The sequence below is a fragment of the Anolis carolinensis genome, chromosome 3 (genome assembly GCF_035594765.1).
Source record: "Anolis carolinensis isolate JA03-04 chromosome 3, rAnoCar3.1.pri, whole genome shotgun sequence".
NCBI lineage: Eukaryota > Metazoa > Chordata > Lepidosauria > Squamata > Dactyloidae > Anolis > Anolis carolinensis.
Window position 1 is genome coordinate 243293768 of NC_085843.1, and position 22018 is coordinate 243315785.

Below are 22018 nucleotides of genomic sequence, written 5' to 3' on the forward strand. Positions count from 1 at the left end.
ATCAGTGTGTAAATGCATTCATAATTTGATTAGCCTCATTGCAAAAACTACACGTGATAGAGAGAAAAAATAAACACATATCTGAATTCAGCGCAAAAAACTCTTAAGAATGACCTAAAATTATATCTGATGAAAAATACTTGTTGGCTTGTGTTACACGAATATAATGTGAAATGTGCAGACTTTACAGTAGTTCGCTGTAATGTACCATTTGTCATATTTTAAAAAGTTGATGTGATGAAAAAATATAAAGACATATTTGCAAATCAGCATAAAAACTTATTTAAACTGTGCTACTCTCATTTCTGATTATTAAAAAAAAAGTTTGATTTTGTTGGCTTGTGTTATCTTGTACAGATGCTTCCCTGTCCCTGCAACTTCAGTTTTGTTCATAGGGGCAGCCCTTCCTGCACTGCTAGCCTTTTGGTGAAAATTTACAAACTGTTTCATTTTAGAGGCCATTCAGAACATCCTCAGGCCCCGTCTACACTGTCACATAATACAGTTCCAGAATGCATGATATCTGCACTGAACTGCATTATATGGAAGTGCACAGTCCTATAATCCAGTGCAATGCAGTTAAACTGCATCTGAAACTGCGTTATCTGGAAGTGATGGGCCTCGGTTGCTATATTTTGAATATTTGCTCGATACTAACAGCAAACATGACACAAGACAATTAAAAACAGATTCATTAAAATAATATAAAAATAAAAAACAGTTCAATCTTTTTGTTATGGAGCATTTAAATATTAAAATACAATTTAAACATCACAGCTCCCAAATACCACAGATAAAGTACTATCCCCAGCAGCCTGCTTCTCATCATTCCTGTTATGTTGCTACTTGTTGCCTTTATTTTATGTTTGAATGTGCTTTTCATAAATCACATGAGGTACTAAACATGCAGTTTTAATGTTGTGAGAAAATAACTCCTTAAAGTACAAATCTGTATTTGTATCTGCAGCAGTAACAAGTTCTATCCATGTGTTGTGTCTTCATATCCAGGGTTTTGAATCAACCACTTGCGCAACTTTGAGGAGTGGAACAGTTTAAGAAGGATAGAGGACCAACACATGATACGTTTCTGTTTGTCTCTTCTAGGAAATGGCCTCTATAACACTAAGATGTTACTGCACAGTTAGAGCCTTGGTAGCAGTATACAAAGCAACAATTCTGCTGACTTCCGCCACCCTCAAGAGCATCCCATAAATGTATCAGTAAACTGAATTACCTTTTCCATTTTGAGCCCTGCCATCTGCAGTTTATTCAGAAACATCTCTCGCCAGATCCTGTGCATCTCCATGGATTTCTGTTGTCTAGATTTTGGTGTCTCAGTTCCTTCACTTTCTCCTTCCAAAGTCTGGTGATCAGATTCCCATACAAGGATGAAGTCTAAGATAAAGTGCAAACAGATAGTGTACAGATATTATGTTATCTGACTTCTCAGCAACAAGTAGTGTGAGAATGCATTGAGTTACCCAAGTAATCTTCCGAAATCTAGCTAAATATGAATTTAAATATTTAAGTACTACAGAAACAGTAAAAAAAATGAGACTTTATTTTCTCCCTGTCCTTCAACTTTGTTGTGTGCCTTCAAGTCATTTCCAATGTATGGCAACCCTACAGTGACCCTCTTATTGGATTTTGAGCAAGATATGTTCAGAGGGAGTTTGTCCTTGCCTTCTTAGATTGAGAGAGTGTGACTAGGTCTAGATCACCCAATAGGTTTCTATGGCTGAGCAAGGATTTAAACTCTAATCATAGTCCAATGCCTAAACTACTACACCACACCCATTCTAACTAGGGAGCAAACAATGCAGAGAGAAACTATATCCCCAAGAATAAATCTAAACTTATAATAATTTATTACAAGTAATAATGTTAGTAAAGGTAAAGGTTTCCCCTTGACATTAAGTCTAGTTGTGTCCAACTCTGGGGGTTGGTGCTCATCTCCTTTTCTAAGCCGAAGAGCCGGCATTATCCGTAGACACCGCCAAGGTCATGTGACCAGCATGACTGCATGGAGTGCCGTTACCTTCCCACCGGAATGGTACCTATTGATCCACTCACATTTGCACATTTTCGAACTATTAGGTTGGCAGAAGCTGGGGCTAACAGCAGGAGCTCACCCCGCTCCCAGAATTTGAACTGCCAACCTTTCTTTTGGTCAGCAGATTCAGCAGCTCAGCAGTGCTGTGCCACTGGGGGCTTATGTCACCTCTAGCATATTACTCATTGGGATAAGGAGGCCATAATTACATAATTTTGGCAAAGTAATATATAAACATTACCTTCTGAAGTATAATGACTGATAACATTTACTCAATTCTAAAATACTTTGGGAAATTAATTTCATTTTGCAAAATTTCTAAACATATTTCCATTTCAAATGAATGTTTTTAAAAGTGGGGAGCAATAGGAAAATAATAAGGAAAGTAATTACTAATGATGAGATGCTATTGAAAAAAATGAACTCTTTTCCCAAGCTCTGCGAAAGATACAAAGGGAAAGGAAGTCGGGGTATTTAGGTCACAGTGTGCTTCATTTTAAGCCACAGATAGTTGAGGTCACCTTGGGACCTCCATGAATACCGTCATCATAAACTAGCAAACCATGTGTGCACGGGGAAAATATACGGCATTCCTTCTCACATAAGAAACAAAGAAATACACTTATTGAGTCTTGAAATTCTGAGCTATCCTATAACTATCAAAGAGAAAGGAAGGTCTTTATTCTCCCTGTAGGGAAAAAAACCCTTCAACAAGTAGTGTTAGTTTGTCATGCAGACTTAGAACTAGATGGAATATTTATTTTCCTATGTTCAGTAACAGCTGTATGTTTGCCAAGATAACAGGGTAGGGGTGATCCTTATAGTACAGGATCTGTTTAACCCTTTCCCATAGCTGCCAATCCTCTTTTGCAGTTATGCCCCTAGGATAGCTTCTGGTTTCAGGGCCTTTCCACACAATAGGATTATAGTACTATGACTGCACTCAGCTCCCATGGCAATATCCTATGGAATTGTGCCATCTAGTTTAGGCAGAGAACTCATTATTGCCTGCTAACTTATGCATTGAGTAACAATGTCTTTATTTACCTATCCTCGTTTTCTCATCGTTGAAGAAGTTCACAATGCTCCTGCCAGCATGGCCCAATGGTATCTCTTTATTCGACTAGAAAGAAATGATAAAGCAGATAGGTTCATATTACTCATCCCAGCAGAAATGACAGTCCTCCACTCCCGAAAAAATACAATAAAGAAAGGGAGAACTAGAGAGGGCTTATGTGCATCTGCTACTGAGTATCCACAGTGCAAATTCAAAAATAATTACTATACATTAAATAGAAAGATAATACATCTCACCATATTGGAGAAGACAATGACCTAGAGACCTTGTGGTCTACTTGGTCTGTCATCCAGATGTTGAGGGTTGATGGGCTACTTCTAGGCTGCTGATGCTTTTCTCTCATAAAATTTGTCCTCTTTAATCTGAATTTGGGCTGGACGGTCCTTTAAGCGTTTCCTAACAGAAGGCTATCTTCTGTAAAGCATGATAACAGCCAACCTACTGCTTCCTGCATGGAAAGCCCATCCTTGCTTCCATTAGCTTCACTCAGACCCAACTGGAACTTGCCATAAGACAGCATGTCAAAATATGTGACTTGTTCTTCCTCCACCAGAATGGGCAACCTTATTTGAATAATATCCAAGTCAGGTACAGTAAACATGTAAATTATTCTATGTAGCAGTTTCCTGGTACCAGAGAAAAGGAGCGTCTCACACTAGATCAGGTATTCAAGTCCTTGTTGATGAAGCGGTAGGTTGTTCAGTCCTAATGTTTTCTTTTAATATTGCTCAACAACATGGACTCAAATAGAAGCCTCCAAATCCTTCTATAACAGGACTGGACCAATAATCCAGAATATAGGCCTATTGCTTTAAGGAGAAGGAGTTTTCTCCGGAAATGATTATCAGAAAGCAACTGATGTAAACCAAGTTCGGGGTGTGCTAGTGGGAAGATAAACAAGGCAGGATGTGAAGGCTTTGAATACTTCCAAAATTAGAAATGCTCTGTAGAGTCTTATACAACCATTGTATACTATGTAAACCCATAACAATGTTGTGTGAATTCTGGTATGATCCATGCAAGCCACACTTGCCAGTAAGCAGCCACTGGGACTGATGGAAGTCTGTTCCCCTGCCAACAGAGAAGCAGCTGTTTGACATTCCCATGAGTATCTCCAGAATAACTGGCAGAAAAATCATACTCATGCCAGAATTCACTTGTGCAGGGAAGGCAGGAACATGAGGCAGCTGCTTCTTGAACAACAGGGGAATGTGACCTCATCAATCCCAGTGGTTGCTTACCAAAGTTTAAGGGAACTTTCATGGTGCTTAAGGAGCCCATAGGGCAATTGTGAATGCCTAACCTACACTTATGCATACACAATGGCTACACATTCAAGGTCCCTAGATAGTCCCTAGAGCAGTGGTTCTCAACCTGTGGGTCCCCAGGTGTTTTGGCCTACAACTCCCAAAAATACCAGCCAGTTTACCAGCTGTTAGGATTTCTGGGAGTTGAAGGCCAAAACATCTGGGGACCCACAAGTTGAGAACCACTGCCCTAGATAATGCATGGTAGTTATGCATGCACAACTTTAGATTATGCATTTGCCCAACAGAATTCCAGCCAATATCCACAAAGAAACTTAGACAGTCTTTTTTAAAAATTATTTGTTAGACCACTACCTTGTGAAGTCTTTTTTGTTAAGGAATAGAAGCCTTAGGATACATAAGTGAATGCCATAAAACTTGCAACTTCGTTCTTACTTATTATCCAAAGATGCCAGCCACAAATGCAGGCAAAACATTAGAAGAGAGTGCTGCTGGAACATAGCCATACAGTCCAAAAAACTCACAGCAACCCAATGGACTTCTGCTTTAGAGAAAGCATATTCTATATGTTGCCTGAACCATATTTTTTTATTAATCCTAAACCATGGTTTGCTGGAACAAGCCAGTTCACAAACTATGGTTTCAACTTGGTTTGGTACTATAAATCTTAGTTTATATTAGCTACAGTGAGTCTGGGCTCAGACATTACAAGAAACTATGATTAACTTAACACAAAAGTGGAAGATCTTTTATATCTCCTGTGGCAGAAGCGGACGGTACACAAGGCCCAAAATGGTTTGTTGTTGCAGCAATCATGGTTTGGTATAGACATGGAAACTATGACCCTCCAGATTGCCAATGGCATTTACAGTTGAAGAACCATCTGGAGAACCACACAGTTTGAAACCCCAACTAAGTATTGCTCCTGAACACAGCCAATGTGATTAACATGGTGACAAACCCGACTTGTACAGGCAGCACCAAGCACAGCACAGCTATCTCTGGAATCACTATTTATAGTACAGTAGAGTCTCGCTTATCCAACCTTTGCTTATCCAATGTTCTGTATTATCCAATGCAGTTTGCCTTTTAGTAGTCAATGTTTTCAATACATTGCAATGTTTTGGTGCTAAATTCATAAATACAGTAATTACTACATAACATTGAACTGCTTTTTCTGTCCATTTGTTGTAAAACACGATGTTTTGGTGCTTAATTTGTAAAATCATAAAGTAATTTGATATTTAATAGGCTTTTCCTTAATCCCTCCTTACTATCCAACATTTTCACTTATCCAACGTTCTGCCGGCCCAATTAGGTTGGATAAGTGAGACTCTACTGTATCTGTAAAACTAGTGTGTGCCTAGCACATCAGTGCTTAACAATCTCTCCTTATCTTCCTACAAACATACCCAGCATTTTAAATGAATGCCCTGCCCATCTCCACAGTCAGACTGAGATAAGTAACTTCCTTATACAAAAGCAATGTAAGGAATATAGGTATGTGCCCCACTTAGCTGTGTCTCCTGTGGATAGAGAATAAAAAAGACCTACTGAATTCCCAAGGCTTCTGGTACAAACACCCCCGCCCCAAACAAATTACCCTCTCATCCAAGGATTCCATGTCAAAAATAAAATAAAATAACAAGAGCCTTATATTGTATATGAGGACATTTACTTCTAGAAAACCATTTGAACAATTAGATGAGAAAGGCCAATAGGCTGTCCAACCACAACAAAGGATGACATACACAAAGTTAACTTCCACAGTCTCCAGTCAGTCATGTGCAAACTTAGCCTTCCAGGTGTTTTGGACTTCAACTCCCACAATTCATAACAGCTGTAAAATGGATGGGATTTCTGGGAGTTGAAGTCCAAAACAACTGGAGGGCTGGAGTTTGCCCATGCCCAATAATTGCATTTTACATTTTAGAATGCAGTCTCTGAATCACATTTTTTAAAGAGTCTCAAAGTTCAGAGGGTAAATGCCTTGGCAACAGCACTTATTGATCAAAGAAAGGATTTCTAGTCAGCTATTCTATTTGAGCAGCTATTTGAGACAATTTACAAAATGCAAAATATAAATTGGTTCAAGCTCCCATCAAGACCTCACCACAGCACTACCTTTCTGTGGTGGTGGGTTGTGTGTTCCTGTAAGGTAAGAGGCTATGTAGAAGGTAACAGTGGGTCATAGGGTCTCCCGTCAGACAGGCTTTTGCTGAGGAGTCAGATGAAATGTGTCAAACAATATTTTGTAGCAGCAGTAGTAAGGGGTCAGACTGGTTTCTCAGAGAGAACAGCAAGGGAAACTAAGGGATGTGTGATGCATTAAAAATGGTTCAAAGGTCATTACAAAACTGGTGGGTGCTGGTATTTTGTTTCTAAAGTGTTTCTAAAATATAGTTAGTGAAAAATGTGTTATTATAATGAGAGTAATGAAATTTTGTTAGTATTTCATTATAGTAATTGCGCATAATTACTATAGAGAAATTTCAGGGGCTCCTTTCTCCCACATTTTACAGCTATTGGGGTGAAACTCACTACAATGGTAGAACACATTTACCACTCTTAGCCCACCAAATTTCAGAACGTTTCACTTATCCTTGGATTTTGGGGGAATTTTCAAAGTTTTTATGAAGAACATTTTAAAATAGGAAAATATGTTCCTGTTTTGAAAGTATTATTTTCTGTTTAATTGTGAAGTCCAACTTTGAAAGTAGTGGTTCTACACCAGGAACTTTATTTTTGCTCCAAAAACTTTGCCAAATGGGTGGATGACAATGTTAAATTGGTGGACTGGAGACTACAGCAAAACATGCTATAACATGATGTCCCTCGTGCAAAGACAAAGTTTTTTCAGTTTAATAAACTTTTATCATGTTTTTATGATAAAACCAATTAAGAAATGACATGTATAATCCAGGAACAAAAATCATAATTTAATGGAACACTGGCTGGCTACCGAGGGGCAAATCTCTCTGATACTGAGCAGTGTACTGCATTCTGGGAAATGTAGTTTAGGGAAGAACCTTTTGAATTCTTTGCCATAGAGCTCCTCCCTTCCCAAACTACATTTCCCAGAATTCTGTGCTGCTCCCAGAAAACCTTGCTCCCTTTTCCCCCCGCTACTAATGCCAAGACTCCATTAATTTACAGAGGAAAGAAAAGGCACTAAAGCAGCCTTTGGCTTTGCTTTCAGCTTTGCTTCTTTGCATTAAATATTAAACTAATTTTGGGAGCATTCCGAGATTTACAAAACTAAAATAAAAATGTATGGGGTAAGTTTTGATTCTTAAAATTTTGGCTGGGCCATGCCCACATATAAGATATTGCCTCGTAGGTATGAATTTAATAAATTTGATCCGAATTACAAGGACTAACAAAAATGCACACTTGTCTTACTGTGCAGAATGAAACAACAATAGCTTCCTTTTGATATATTTTACTATGAAACCCCAATGATGAAACAATCCACCATGAAGCACACTAAAAATTTCAGAAGAAAATTGGCCTGTACTTTATAGGTTATGTCAAACCCTTTGCTTGTGATTATGAAAAAAAGGATCACTCTTAAATAAATGGGTATGCCACAACATTTGATTTTCCTGATGTGTAAGCTACATTCAGGACAAGTGGCTACTGTCAGGCTGGAATATGAAGAAATTGAATGGTTTCCAGTTGACAAGACAGACAGGCAAGGCAGCATTTTATCACCCTGTCTGTTTAACTTGTACACTGAACATATATATAAAGCAAAATTAGACTCAGAGGAAGTAACATCAATAATTTAAGATATGCGTATGACATCACACTACTTGCAGAAAATACTTGGAACAATTACTGAAGAAAATCACGGAAGAAAGTGCAAAGGCACATTTGCCGTTGAATATTAAGAAAATAAATATAATAATCACCAATTATTAACATGGCTTTAAAGTAGATTTTTAAGATATTGAAACAGTGTAAGATTTTCCATACTTTGAGTCAGCCATGAATCAGAATGGAGACTGCAGCAAGAAATCAGAAGACGAGAACATGGAAGGGTAGCTATGAATGAACTAAACAAGATCCTGATGTATCAAGACATATCACTAATAATAAAGTTAGGATTGTCCCTGCCATCATGTTTGCCATTTCTATCTATGGCTGTGAAAGCTGGAAGAGAAGAGAAGTGATAGGAAGAGAATGAATTCATTTGAAATGTGGTGCTGGAGAAGCATTCAATGGATAATGAGGATTCTCAAAAAGACAAATAAATGGGTCCTAGAGCAAATCAAGTCTTCTGAGAAGCTAAGATGACTACCTCACAATCTCTGAAGATGCCTGCCGTAGATGTGGGCAAAACGTCAGGAGGGAATACTTCTGGAACATGGCCACACAGCCCAGAAAGCACACAACAACCCCGTGATTCTGCCATGAAAGCCTTCAGCAACACGTAAGATGACTAAACTATTGTACTTTTGCCATAACATGAAAAGGCAGGACTCACTAGAAATAAAAATGCTTGGTAAGGTAGAAGGCAGCAGGAAAAGAGGAAAACCACATTGCAGACTGATAAACTGAAAAAGGAAGCCAAAGTTCTGAGTCTGAAAGACCTGAGCAAGGCTATTCAAGATAGGGGGATTTGGAGGTCTTCCATCCATAGAGTTGCCATAAATTGGCTTGACAGCAATTAACAACAACAACCCACCAAGAATGAAACTCTGGGTGCTGTTAATCTCTACCTATATTGTTTAACAAAGCTAAGGAGATATGTGAATCTTTGTTGGAGGAAGTGGAGCTCCCTAACATCATATCTGCCCCTATTCCATAAATGGACAGAACACAACAGTCTTTACAGTGTATTTAAAATATAGCATTATGGAAGTTTAATCCTAACTATAATTGCCATGGTTCCATCCAGTGGAACCCAATGGTATCCTGTAGTAGATTTCATGGCTAATTTGGCCTTCAGGAAAAGGTAATTCACAACCATGATGCCGTAGGTGAGAAAACCCTGTCCAACACCTTCCCACAATGTATGGAGCCTATTGCTGGGAGAAATGAAGGCCCAGCATATTCAGTCTTCAGGCAGGGATATATAGGGAAAGGCATTTCTTATAATGTTCAACTATCAAGCCATTTAGTATTACATTTCATCACTGGCATCTAAATACCAGACTTAACCAATGTAATTTATTTAAGAGTAATGTTATATAATGTTTATGTAGTATTCTGGTCAGTAATCAATTCACTGCATTTGTATTACCTGCAGAAGCTGAAACGTCTTCAAGGACAGATCTGCTTTGAACACATTACAGTAGTCTAATTAGGTTTCTATTAGTGTATGCTGTTATAAGACTACAATTTAAAGGATTCTGTAGGACACAGCTACAGCAATTAGTAGCCCCATTATAAAATGATATAATATCAATTAAATACATCACAGTGGAACTTCTACTTAAGAGCATCTTGAGTTAAGAGCTGTTGCTCAGCTTGGGTTTCACTTTGACATACGAGCAGCATTTTGAGTTAAGAGCTAGCACCAGAGGGAGCACTAGCGTGAGAGCACACGGTTTCAAGGGAGCCGCCTCTGTATCTTGTGCTCTTGTCCACTTTGGGAGATTTCTGTCCACTTTGCTCTTGTCTGCTTTGAGAAACTTTGGATTAGTTGATTTTGTGTGGTTTTTATTCCTGGTATGTTTAGCTTCATGAAGAGAGAGAGCTGGACAGAGCAAGAGAGGGAGGCAGGCTGGAATGAGTACAGTCAGAGGAAAACAATGCTTTGGCTATTTTGCTTTGTGCTTCCTTGCCATGACTTTGTGGTTCTACCATTTTAAAGTTGATCTTACTTTTTATTGTTCCATGAGAAGGTGTATTTATAATGTATTTATTTATTTTAAAACATGTAACAACAAATGGGGGGGGGGGGGTCCAGAACAGATTAATATTATTTCAGTGGGAAATTTGCTTTGAGATAAGAGCATTTTGAGTTAAGAGCTTGGTCACAGAACAAATTTAACTCTGAAGTCAAGGTATTACTGCATTTTTGTTGATAGTGCTGCCAAGGTAAAAGGCATATGAGAATGTCCAAATCAAGGAGTTGAGGAAAGATTAACCTGATATTACCATCTTGAGATGAGCTTCCTCTTTGCTTTGACCCCAGACTACTCCAGGTTGTAGCAAATACACCCAGTATACCATTTGTATGTCTGCTTGTACACTTATAGGTACCTGGGAACCAATTTTTTTCTCATGCTAAAGAAGCCAGTAATTGTTTTCTTACCTGTGGGATCTGAAGGGAGGTCATGGGTAGCCCCCCTGGACTGTCGTCCACTGCATAATACTCAGATCTTTTGGAGTACTGTGTCTTCTGCTCAGAGTCATCACCTACGATTTCATAACCAGACAACTTTATTGGCTTCTCAGGAAATACTACAGTTCCATAAATGGAATCCTTTTGCTCAGAACTCTTCTTTAAGCTCCCATAATCAAACTCTCTGAGATCTTCCTCGTTTGTGATCAAGCCGTCATCTTCCTTGTTTTTCCTCCGTTGCATTTTTACTTTTCATGCCACTGGCAGGCAGAATGTCCAGGAGGTTTCCAGCACCTTAGCACTGAGACATCCAAGCATGAAAACCACAAGAGGAGAACTCCACCCCTTTCCTCAGGGGGACACAGGCTACCACTCTTCCTCGTCCAATGCGAATAGTACTACCGCTGGCAATCTGCTCCCCGTCGAACCAGTCACACTGCTTACAAAGGCAGCAAAGTTTCCCTGTAAATTCACGAAAGACTAGTTAGGAGAGGGGCCTGTGAGCAAGTAGTCCCTTTTCAAGTTTCAAGTCTGTCTGTAAGGAAAACAGGAAGAAGAAAATGACCTCAAGTCACATCTAAAACAGCTATTATTGCAACAGTAATGTGAGGCTTAAAAGTGGAAGAGTCATTTAAAAATGCTGTATGGGCTGTGAGAATGAAGGAATTGGCACTGGAGTAGCCAACACTATGTTAAGACCATTAAAACTGCTGATTTACAGATTTTAATGGCTTAAACGTTGATTATTTAACTGATAATTATTTAAATTATTTGTTTTAACTTGTGTAATGTATTATACTGTGTGTTGTTTATATTTTTTTACTTTGTTTTATACAGGCATTGAATGTTTGCCTCTATTATGTTGAGTCCCCTGGGGGAGATAGGGAGGGATACAAATAAAGTATTATTATATTAGTAGTATTAGTCAACCTATTGAACCCAATGCAGATTTACCCTCAAAGGTCAGGGAATCTGATAAAAGTCTACTCCATATAGCTCCCCCCCACAGTACTTCAGTCCTTGTCTGCACAGCCTCCCACCCAAAAAAGAGTACACTTAGGATGCATATACACTGTACAATTAATGCAATTTGATACCACTTTAACTGTCATGGCTCAATGTTAGGAAAACATGGGTTGTTGTTTGGTGTGGAATCATCATTCTTTGGCAAAGAAGGCTAAAGACCTTGTAAACCTACAACTTCCATAGTATGGGGCCACAGCAGTTAAAGCGGTGTAATGCCACACTCATTCTACAGTATAGATACACCCTTAGAAGACCTGATCTTAAAACATAGGTCAGCAACTTTGGCAGTTTCAGAGAGCAATGTCTGCTTCAGGAGCATCTGGGTATTGGCTGCCCAAAATGCCAAAGCACACACTTTAATGTAGCTGGAAGTCTACTTATGGATTTGAAAAATATATTTAAGAAATTTTAAGCAGGGAAGGTGTGTCCTGCAACTTATTTAAAATATGAATAGCCACCCTTGGAGGCTTCCAGTAGAGTCAAGTGACTTCTTTTTTTGCCTCTAAAGCTTCTTTGGAGGGTCACACACAGGTCCAGATGAGCACCAGGTCCACCCCAAATGAAATCAAAAGACGGGTCTCCTAAGTAAATTGAGATAAATAATTTCCTACATCTCCTTCTGGTTATTAACACATCGTATACCCAAAGCTAGGTGGGGATAAATTACTTAAAACTGGGTTTACAGATCTAAGGTAAGTTACTTCAAGGAAATTATCAAAAGGAAAGTTTCCTCTCTTCATTCAGCCTCTGGCCTCAGGAAGCCACCCTTAAAAGTCCCATTGTATTCAGACTGTAATTTAGGGGTAGACGGTTATCCTGAAATGTCCCAACATACATCCATGTCAATTGAATGAGTTACAGCAACATTAATCTTATGTAAACTACCCACATTATGAAATAAACAAAATGCAGGGAGTATTCTAAAAACAGCAACATATCCCACTCAGTATTTTTAAGTCTTTTATACTTTGAAATTCAAATTATGGGCCGGAATTAGAAACAAAGGAAAAGCAGACAATGTTCAGCCACTGTTGCAGCTTCCTGAAGTTGCTACTTGGCAGCACACGCAGGGCTGAAACACAAGGGCGAAGAAGCAGTGAGAACATGTCTGCCCAGGAAGGGTGTAGAAGTGGTACAATAGGATATAGGATGGTTATTTGTTTTGTTATTTGAAATCAAAATATATGTATATACTAGGTAAAGGTAAAGGTTTTCCCCTGACATTAAGTCTGGTAGTGTCTGACTCCGGGGGTTGGTGCTCATCTCCATTTCTAAGTTAAAAAGCCAGCGTTGTCTGTAGACACCTCCTTGGTCATGTGGCTGGCATGACTGCATGGAGCGCTGTTATACTGACTGTATATACTGTCTGGGGCAAAATCAGAAACATGTGGCTCTCCAATGGGGAAAATGTCATGCAGAAGAGCCTTTGGGGCAGAACTTTAGACCAAATATCCAGGGATCTATTCAATACTACCGTGTTTCCCCGAAAATAAGACAGTGTCTTATATTAATTTTTGCTCCCAAAGATGCTCTAGGTCTTATTTTCAGGGGATGTCTTATGACATGAAGAAGAATTCACATTTATTGTTGAACAAAAAAATGAACATTTATTATATACTGTACAGTAGTTGTCATCACAAACCAGCATAACCAGACAAACTGTGAATCCTATCAAGAATTTCTTGTTACTACCATTATTTCCATGTACAACTGGTATGTACATTTATCAATCCTGCATGCTCTGGTGTTCTGTTTGGCAAGCGCTGGGCATGCTTCCAAACAAAAACTTTGCTAGGTCTTACTTTCGGGGGAGGCCTTATATTTGGCAATTCAGCAAAACTTCTACTAGGTCTTATTTTTCAGGGATGTCTTATTTTCGGGGAAACAGGGTACACTGCACAGTAATAAGGCAGAATTATTTTGTATAGATATCATTTCTTATAACCATAACTGATTTTTTTAGAAAGTGGTATCTCTTTGTGGAGGATGGTTTGTGAGACAATTGGGATGTCAAACAGAATTCTCGGTTCTTCACAATTCCTGCATTCTTTGGAGAAAACCTTTGACAGTTAACTGCTGACAAAGTAGATATAACGGGACCTTGATATCTGCTGAGGTTTAACCCCAGGACCCTCTTATGGATACCAAAATCCATGGGTGATCCCGTCCCATTATATACAATGGTACAGTAAAATTATATCCCTTACAGAAAATGGCCAAAGTAAAGTTCACTTTATCTATTATTTTGAAGAAAACATTTTCAAGCTGTGAATGGTTGAATCCATAGATAGGAAGGGATGTCTGTATCTCAGAAGGATATGGGAACACATCTAATTGAAGACAACAATCACAATATCTTAATTGTATAATGCAGACATTAAGATACTTGCTGATTCTCGGAGAAGCCACTGTGGAGTCTCCCCAATAAAATTTCCTTTGGGAAGTGATGTAAGTGGGAGATGCTGGGTGTAACTAAATAGCCATTTACTGTTTGAGATGGATTATGGAATGATTCTTAAAGTATTTCTCTCCCTGTGCTCCCAGTCATAAATTGTCTCCAATATTTGGGGCATAGTTCACTTGCTCAGATTTTGGTGATTGAGATGGGATACTTATTTGGTATGCAGCTGCAAATGTTTTTATTGTACTGCACTTGGTTTTCAGGTCTGGGACACTGATGCCTGTGCTGCTGATTTGTGGATGGGATCCATTCTTGGACTGCTTATAAAAAGGAATGAGGTTTATGATATACAGTAAGAACCCCATATCTGTAGGGGATGCATTCCCAGATTTCACATGGATAAAAACAACAACAACAACAACAACAACCAGCAGATAATAGCAAACCCTATTGAAATTAAGAATTTGAAACAAGGCATGCCATAGAATCACTCTGGAGGACCTAGAAATGCCTAGAGAGAACTTATTATTTTGAACAAGGGTAAACTAAACTGTATATTGGTTCCGTAAATATGGAGCTAGTACTATAAAGACAAGGAATTAAACCCAGGTTCCCACCTTATCCTTCCAAGGGTATTGGAAAATTTTCCTTTGAGGACAAGGGTGGAAGAGGAATACAGAAAGATTAAAAGGCTGTGACAGTGGAGCAGCCAACAGACATTAAAACAACCCACGTATAGCCATCTGGCACAAATGACTTTGCCTTCTTCCAATGTACAACATACAGAAGTGCTGGTTTAGAATGTACCTGGTAATCGTGATGGGATTATTGCATCCACGCTTTCTTTTCTTCTGTTGAGTCACCATTGGATGTCAGTTCCATTTCACCGATCCCTGAGAGAGTCCAAGGGAACACAAATGATGCTCAACAAGCAGTCTTTTCCTCTCCTCCTCCCACTGTCTTCCTTCTTCCAAAGACAGTAGGTGAAACGTCACCACTTAGCCCTGAAGTTGTTCACCATCCACTTCACCAACAGATTCCTGTTTTGGTGGATATGTGCATATATGCATAAGGTGGAGGAGTCTCAAACTTGCAGGCAGGTTCCTAAGAGCATTTCTGTGTCATAACGTTTTAGCCAACCTTGCCTTTGTTTGTCTTGAAGGTGTGGGTTTGCAGATTGGTGCAAGCAGCCACGTTTATGAAAGCTTAAGCAATTATATAGAGAAAAAGATCGATATGAAAATATGAGGAGGTTTAATATTAAGACTTCCCAACTTTGTCTGTGTGAAATGTTGAAGGTAAGTCAAAACAAGGGAGGAACTATTAATTCCCCTTAACCCAAGGGTATAGCTCTGGAAAGGGGAATTAAAATGAAACTCTAAGGCAGTGGTTCTCAACCTGTGGGTCCCCAGGTGTTTTGGCATTCAACTCCCAGAAATCCCAGCCAATTTACCAGATGTTGGGATTTCTGGGAGTTGAAGGCCAAAACATCTGGGGACCCACAGGTTGAGAACCACTGCTCTAAGGATTCTGCATTCTCATAAAATGTTCCCTAAGTCCCCAAATTTCTAGCACTGCAGTAACTTCAAACTTAGTTGACTCTTGAAAAACAGAGCTTCAGCTGCCTCACATCTGTCTTGGAGTTAAAACTGCCTTGGGTCTGCCTTGCATACTGTGCTGGGAGAAAGGTAGGCCATAAAGAAATGTAATTAATCAGTGCCGTAATTAGGCAAAGTTCCCAAGGGAATATGAAGAGAGCATCATGAGAGTTTTGAGTCTGATACTTTTTGCTCTTGGCAATGTTGAAATGTGTGGAGTGAAAGATAATTTTATGGGATGCAGAGTTTTATTTTGGGGGCACAATACCCTCATTTTTCCTGCTCTTACTTTGTATCTCTTTCCTTCCCAATTTATCAATTTGGATTTAATCCATAGCATATGAATAATATTTTAAGGCCATGTGAACCTAAGCAGACATATATGACAATAATGTCTACAGAAAGTCTGCAAGGACTAGATAAGTAATGTCTAGTTTTTTTTCCTACAGCAGGGGTAATATCATTCGATTCTCCAGATACTGGTGGACTGTCACTCCCAGCAGCCCTCACCAACAGAAATAATGTTGAGAAATGATGGACACTTTAGTTTAAAATGTGGAGAACCATGTTCTAAGAGTTTTGAAGAGAAAGCACTTCTCCAAACTAGACTAAGCCAGAAGACTGGAAATTGCTTTCCTTTATGCTAGAAAATTCAGTTGCTAGAGGGCTGAAGGAAACATGATATAAAATTGCATCCATATGGCTGTAGATGTTGTTTTACTTGGTAAGGAAGCTGTGAAATATTAAGAGGCAATGGCAGAAGGGAAGGCATTAGGTTTGAAGAAAGATTTGGAATCCTGAGCCAACATACTTTGGGTGGGATTGGACGTAACTAATGTGGGAGAGTGTTTGTTTTTACTGGGATTTTGTTGATGGCTTATGCATGAAGCTATCAAATTTACTAGGCAATCTTGAGCTAGTTCTTGTTACTCAATCTGATTAGGTCGGTGGTTCTCAACCTGAGTCCCCAGATGTTTTGGACTACAACTCCCAGAAATCCCATCCAGTTTACCAGCTGTTAGGATTTCTGGGGGTTGAATGCCAAAACATCTCGGGATCCACAGTTTGAGAACCACTGGATTAGGTTATAATGAGGATAAATTTTGGAGGGAGGCAGCCTTCTATAAAGGCTTGAGCTCATTAGAGGAAACATGGGATACTGGTGTAATGAACAAATAGATAATATTATCTGAAAAGAAGTCTGTCAAAGAGAGATTATACAAAAGCTGCAACCACACGTTATTTGGGATGATTCTGACATAATCTTTATGCCATCAAGAGAAGGTCATACGACTTCTTCTGATGTACTTCCAAAGTGTGGTTATTGGGGGAAGTAGACAAGATTGCAGTCTGAGCTTTTTTAAAAAACATGTTGATTTCAGTGGACCTTACTTGCACATAAACTCCTTCAACAGTTCTATACTCACTCATACAGGTCTCTCACTAGGATGAGTTCAAGCATTGCTTAAACATTTATGCATGTATTTCACTGTGCTTGACTGAAGTCCAAAAGAGTAAATAATTCGTATTATGAAAGGTGGGAATTTTTGGATCAGAAAGTATGGTGACTTTACCAACACTAGCCAGAAAATCTGTGGGAAGAGGTCACAATTAAAACCCAACTTCCTTCTCACCCTCCTCGACATTACAAACTGAACCTTAACCATCTCAACAGCTATCATTTTCTAGAGAGAGATGTTAAAACCTCACCGTCTGTTGCTGATTTGAGAGTTCCAATGCTATCGTCTGTGAGATCATAATTGAAGAGTGATGGAAAATCTGGCACGAGGGAAGCTCATCTTCTTTAAAACTAAACAAGTCAGTTCAGAGTTCATTTTGTCAAGCTACTGAAAGAATTTCAACCGTCGACTAGGCAACTTCAATGCAAAACGTATTGGCAGTACTTACAACTTGAAAAACACCATATGCTTCTGAAATAAAGACCTAAACCATTACTAGCCCTGGGTCATGTATTGTAATCCATTTATTCAATGTCTACTTTATTATTTTCCTGCCTTTCCAGAGTTTGAGACTCCAGGCTGCTTACAATACCAGTGAAAATTAAAAATTCACAGCGTAGAAAAGTGAAACTTGTAATTAATCAAAACATTAAAACCTGTTAAACGGTTAAAAGGAAAACAGCAAATAGAAAATTAAAAACATTGTTCAAGACGCTTTCCTCTTGAGCAATCAGACCTTCAAGGCTTCCTGAACGAAAAAGTATTTTCCTGCCTATGGAAAGACAGCAAGGTAGGCACTGGTTTCACTGCTTTGTGAAAGGAGTTCCAAAGTTTGGGGGCAACTACCAGTAATATTAATATGTTACCAATAGCTTTGAAGATAGGAGAAATTAAGAACAGTGAAGTCTGAGGGAAATTCATGTGGAAAGTGTAGGTGTTGGTAACTACAGTAGACAGCTAGGAGATCCAGCCTCTGAACTACAATTTGAGAAGTTTAAGTCATAATTAGCAGTGAATTGTTCTGAATGGTTTGTTGTTGTTGTTAATCACATTACATTTGCTGGCCAGTTCTCCAGAATCTTACTGTGCCATCATACATTTATTTATCTAGAAGGTGTTACAAGAATTGTTATTTGTGCTGCAAAAGAAATTACATTCAGGGGCATTTTCCTAGTATCTGATCTACATTTTCTTTTCTGTATTCACACCCATTTCTTTTCTCTTTTACTGTGGTTCATGTCATCAACTTGCCATTCTTTTATTTTTGAAAGAAATACTGGGATCAACAAAGGTTTCATTGCCTGTTCCATTGGTTCTTCATCAAATGTCCATTTTCTTCCTTTTCCGACAAAGAGTGTGGTGTAGAGCTTAGGAAAATGTGATTTTTAGACAACAGTTCCCAGAACTTCTAACAGACTGTGGATTCTTTGAGCTATAGTCCATTTCTTCCTACCCCTGCTTTGGTGTATTGTTTCCTAGTGTGGAGAAACCTGATTTTGCTGTATGTCTTCAAATTGTTTCTATCTTATTTGTCTGGCCTGGCCTGGCCTGGCTGCTGCTGAGGGCAGGTCTCTAGCAAAGGACTATTCTCAGTACTGCAGCAAGCTTGGAGAAATTAATCTGACCTTCTCCTCCAAGAAAGCATCACAGGCTTCTGGAATTATCTGTGAAGGCTTTGCTGAAATGAGCAGCAGCTAGATACCATAATAAAAGAGCCTGGAAAAGGATAGCTCTTTGGTAGCGGATACCATCGTACCTTAGTTCTCTTGTTATGTAGTTTGGTTCTGCTTCCGCTGGGTTAGAATTCTGGACTCTGACCTTGATTCTGGCCATTCTGTTCTAGACTCTGCGGTATCCTGAATCCATTACTCTAATTTTTGGACTGACTTCTGGCTTGATTTATGGACTTGATTTTTGGTTTGTACCCTTGGACTTGTTTTATTATGTCTGATAAGTGAATTCCTGACATCTGACTTTTGGGCTGTAACTTTGGCTACTGTTTACTGGCTTTGTAGTACTCTGCTTGTCTGCATTGAAAGACTCAAGACTTCAGTTTGAGAAGATCTTGCCAACTTTTGTGTTTGTTTGAATAAACCTCAGTGCTTGATATTGAGTGAGCTCCTGGCACATGACAGGTTTTGGACTCTGGTCTCCAGAGTCCTAGTCCAATGCCCAACACTCCAGAATATGTTGGCATACACTATCTGTTCACTGATGGAAGCAAAGGTTTTACCTGACAAATATTGCAGTGTCTAGTTCAGTGGTTCCCAACCATTTTTTGACCAGGGATCACTATGACCAGGGACCACTCTCCAACATTAGTACCAAAGGGGTTAGGAATCAGTTTTAGGTCGACTTTTTAGTTATTTGGGGGTGCTGATTCAGAAAAGTGCATTTGATACATAGCAGCTCTAGTTTCTGATATAGAACATATGCCATCAAGTTACCATCTGCTTGCCCACAGAAAACCATATTTAATAATCTAGAGCTGATGTGCTGTATCCAATGCAATTTTCTGAATCAGGTCCCCAAATAACCCCAAGAACAGGCCTAAAAACAAAGACACCAAGAAAAAAATTGTTTGGGCTGTGTTATTATCTGTAGTAGTAACAGTGAGGCTGTGGACCATATTTTAGTTCTTGTGGACCACTGGTGGTCCACGAACCACAGGTTGGGAACCACTGGTCTAGTCATACCAAGTGCTCGGTCTATCTTTTCCACTAAAATATTCATAACAGGACCAATACTGCCATTCAGATTGACCTTTTTTATTCTTCTAAGCAAGCAGTGGACTGCTACTTGTCCAGTACTCATTTTCAGTAGCACTGGTCTAGTGATACCACATTGGATCAAAGAGACCTGCTTTCAAATTTCTACTCTAGGCATTCTTAACAACACAGCTGAGATTTTGTTACAAAATATTTTGCTTTTCACAATCCTTGCATCTTTCACAATCTTTGTGAAAACAGCTTTACCTTCACTTAAGAATCAGGGATATGCCTGTGCAAAAAGAATCAGCTTAAAATTCATACTTATGTGGGTCATCTCTTTTAAAATGAGAAATCTTAATATCTACCAAGCCTAAAAGATGTTTACTTAGAAAAACTAAGCCCCACTAATTAAGTTATTTTGCACCATCTCACCCCCCCCCCCATAACTAGTTGGTTGACATAGCTACTCACAATTCAGTCTGTGTATTTTCTCCCTTCCTCCACAACAGCAAAAGATACATTTCATATGGTGATTATGTAGTTTGTTTTGCTGTTTTACAGGAGCCACAACAGATACCTAGAGTGTTAACAAATAGCAACTCCAAGTTACTAGGCAGAATTCCAGAGGAATGTAGTTTTGTAAGTGAGATAGCTAAACTAGCAAATAAAGGCATATGGCGTATGGCACATACTTGTAGAATGAGAAATAGCAGGATGCAAGTACAATGCAAATATTGACAGGTGTGATAGCAAATGAAGAACTAGCGGTGATGACTAATGGAAGCTATTGCCTCTGTCATTATCATACATAATGGACAAGCCATTATGTATGATAATGGATTTTCATCTTCCTCTACATGAGGGGAGGATTATATGGCAAAAAGTTGTTTGAGCTCCCATATGAACAGTACCTACTTTCTGAGGGTTTAGGGGTGGGGTGTATAATTTTGCCATTTTAGGCCTACCAAGCTGTTTTGGGTTGGGTGAATAATTTGTAACTTCATGTGATTTCTGCTTACATCTACTTTTTCAAAAAGGGGCAATTACTAGCCTGAAGGACAATACTGGAAGGTCTGGATGGCCCTCAGATTTCTGGAAGTTGTCCTCCCTTACTCTTGATCAGTGGTTCCCAACCCTTTTTTGACCCAGGACCACAGACCACTTTGACCAGGGACCACTTTGACCAGAGAGCACTTGACTGGGGACCACTTTGACCACTATCCAACATTAGTACCAAAAGGATTACAAATTGTTTTTGGTCAACTTTAGATTTGGTTATCTGGGGTTCTGCTTCAGAAAATTGCATTGGATAGACCACACATCAGCTCTAGTTTCTGATACAGAACATATGCCATCCAGTAGTTGCCATCTGCTCGGCCACAAAAAACCGTATTTAATAATCTAGAGCTGATTTTTCCTGTATGTTTCACAGACCTTATTTTAGGTCTTGTGGCCCACCAGTGGACCATGGCCCACAGGTTAGGAACCACTGCTCTAGATATTGTTAGATTACAGCCCCCATCATTTATGATCATTGACCTGGGGTCCTAATGCTTTTTTATCATGTCAGAAGCAACTTGAGAACATACTGCAAGTCACTCCTGGTGTGAGAGAATGAGCTGTCTACAGAGACATTACCCGGGGACACCCAGATATAGTACCATCTTGCTGGGAGGCTTTTCTCATGTCCCCGCAAGTTAGAGCTGACAGACAGGGGCTCACCCTATCTCGCAGATTCAAACCAGAAACATTCAGGTCAGCAACTCAATCTTTAGGTCAGTAGTCCAGCCGGCACAAGCATTTAACCCATTACGCCACTGTGGCTCCAAATCTGACTGATAATAGTTGAAGCCCAGTTACTACTGGATGGCTACATGTTCTTTCAAATAAGGAAGGGGTTAAAATGCAAGACATCTGTCCTCTTCACTAAAGCATTTCTTCTTCCTACCTCTATATTGTGGTTTCTTTCCAGGATTTATCACCTTTGGTGACAGTTGTTCTAAACACTACTGTTATTTCTTTCCAGTAACTGAAATGTAAGCAGAGACTTCACAGTGTGCTCAGGTCTCAAAGTCCATTTCTGAACATGCTGCTGAATTGACCAATAAGAACAAACATCTTTATGACC

The 22018-nt window shown here is 39.2% G+C and overlaps 1 protein-coding gene and 1 long non-coding RNA gene across 3 annotated transcripts in view; one reads left to right on the top strand and one right to left on the bottom strand.

The window, feature by feature from the left end:
* Window positions 1-21883, bottom strand: part of ano7 (anoctamin 7) — a 55625-nt gene extending 33742 nt beyond the window's left edge. The window contains exons 1-5 of one of the 2 annotated variants that reach the window (XM_062976523.1): window positions 20362-21883; window positions 14929-15014; window positions 10665-11156; window positions 3101-3176; window positions 1235-1395 (exon numbers count right to left, since the gene is read on the bottom strand). In XM_062976523.1, coding sequence (XP_062832593.1) covers window positions 1235-1395; window positions 3101-3176; window positions 10665-10937 — 510 coding nt within the window. In that variant the 5' untranslated portion in view covers window positions 10938-11156; window positions 14929-15014; window positions 20362-21883. Of the gene's footprint in view, window positions 1-1234; window positions 1396-3100; window positions 3177-10664; window positions 11157-14928; window positions 15015-17429; window positions 17549-20361 lie in introns of those variants that run through there. The other variant, XM_062976522.1, reaches the window with a different exon arrangement.
* LOC134297823 (uncharacterized) lies at window positions 13768-17679 on the top strand. Its single transcript, XR_010004703.1, has 3 exons — window positions 13768-13903; window positions 14385-15419; window positions 17395-17679. It is a non-coding gene; the product is annotated as an uncharacterized LOC134297823 (long non-coding RNA).
* Window positions 21884-22018: the final 135 nt, after the last annotated feature.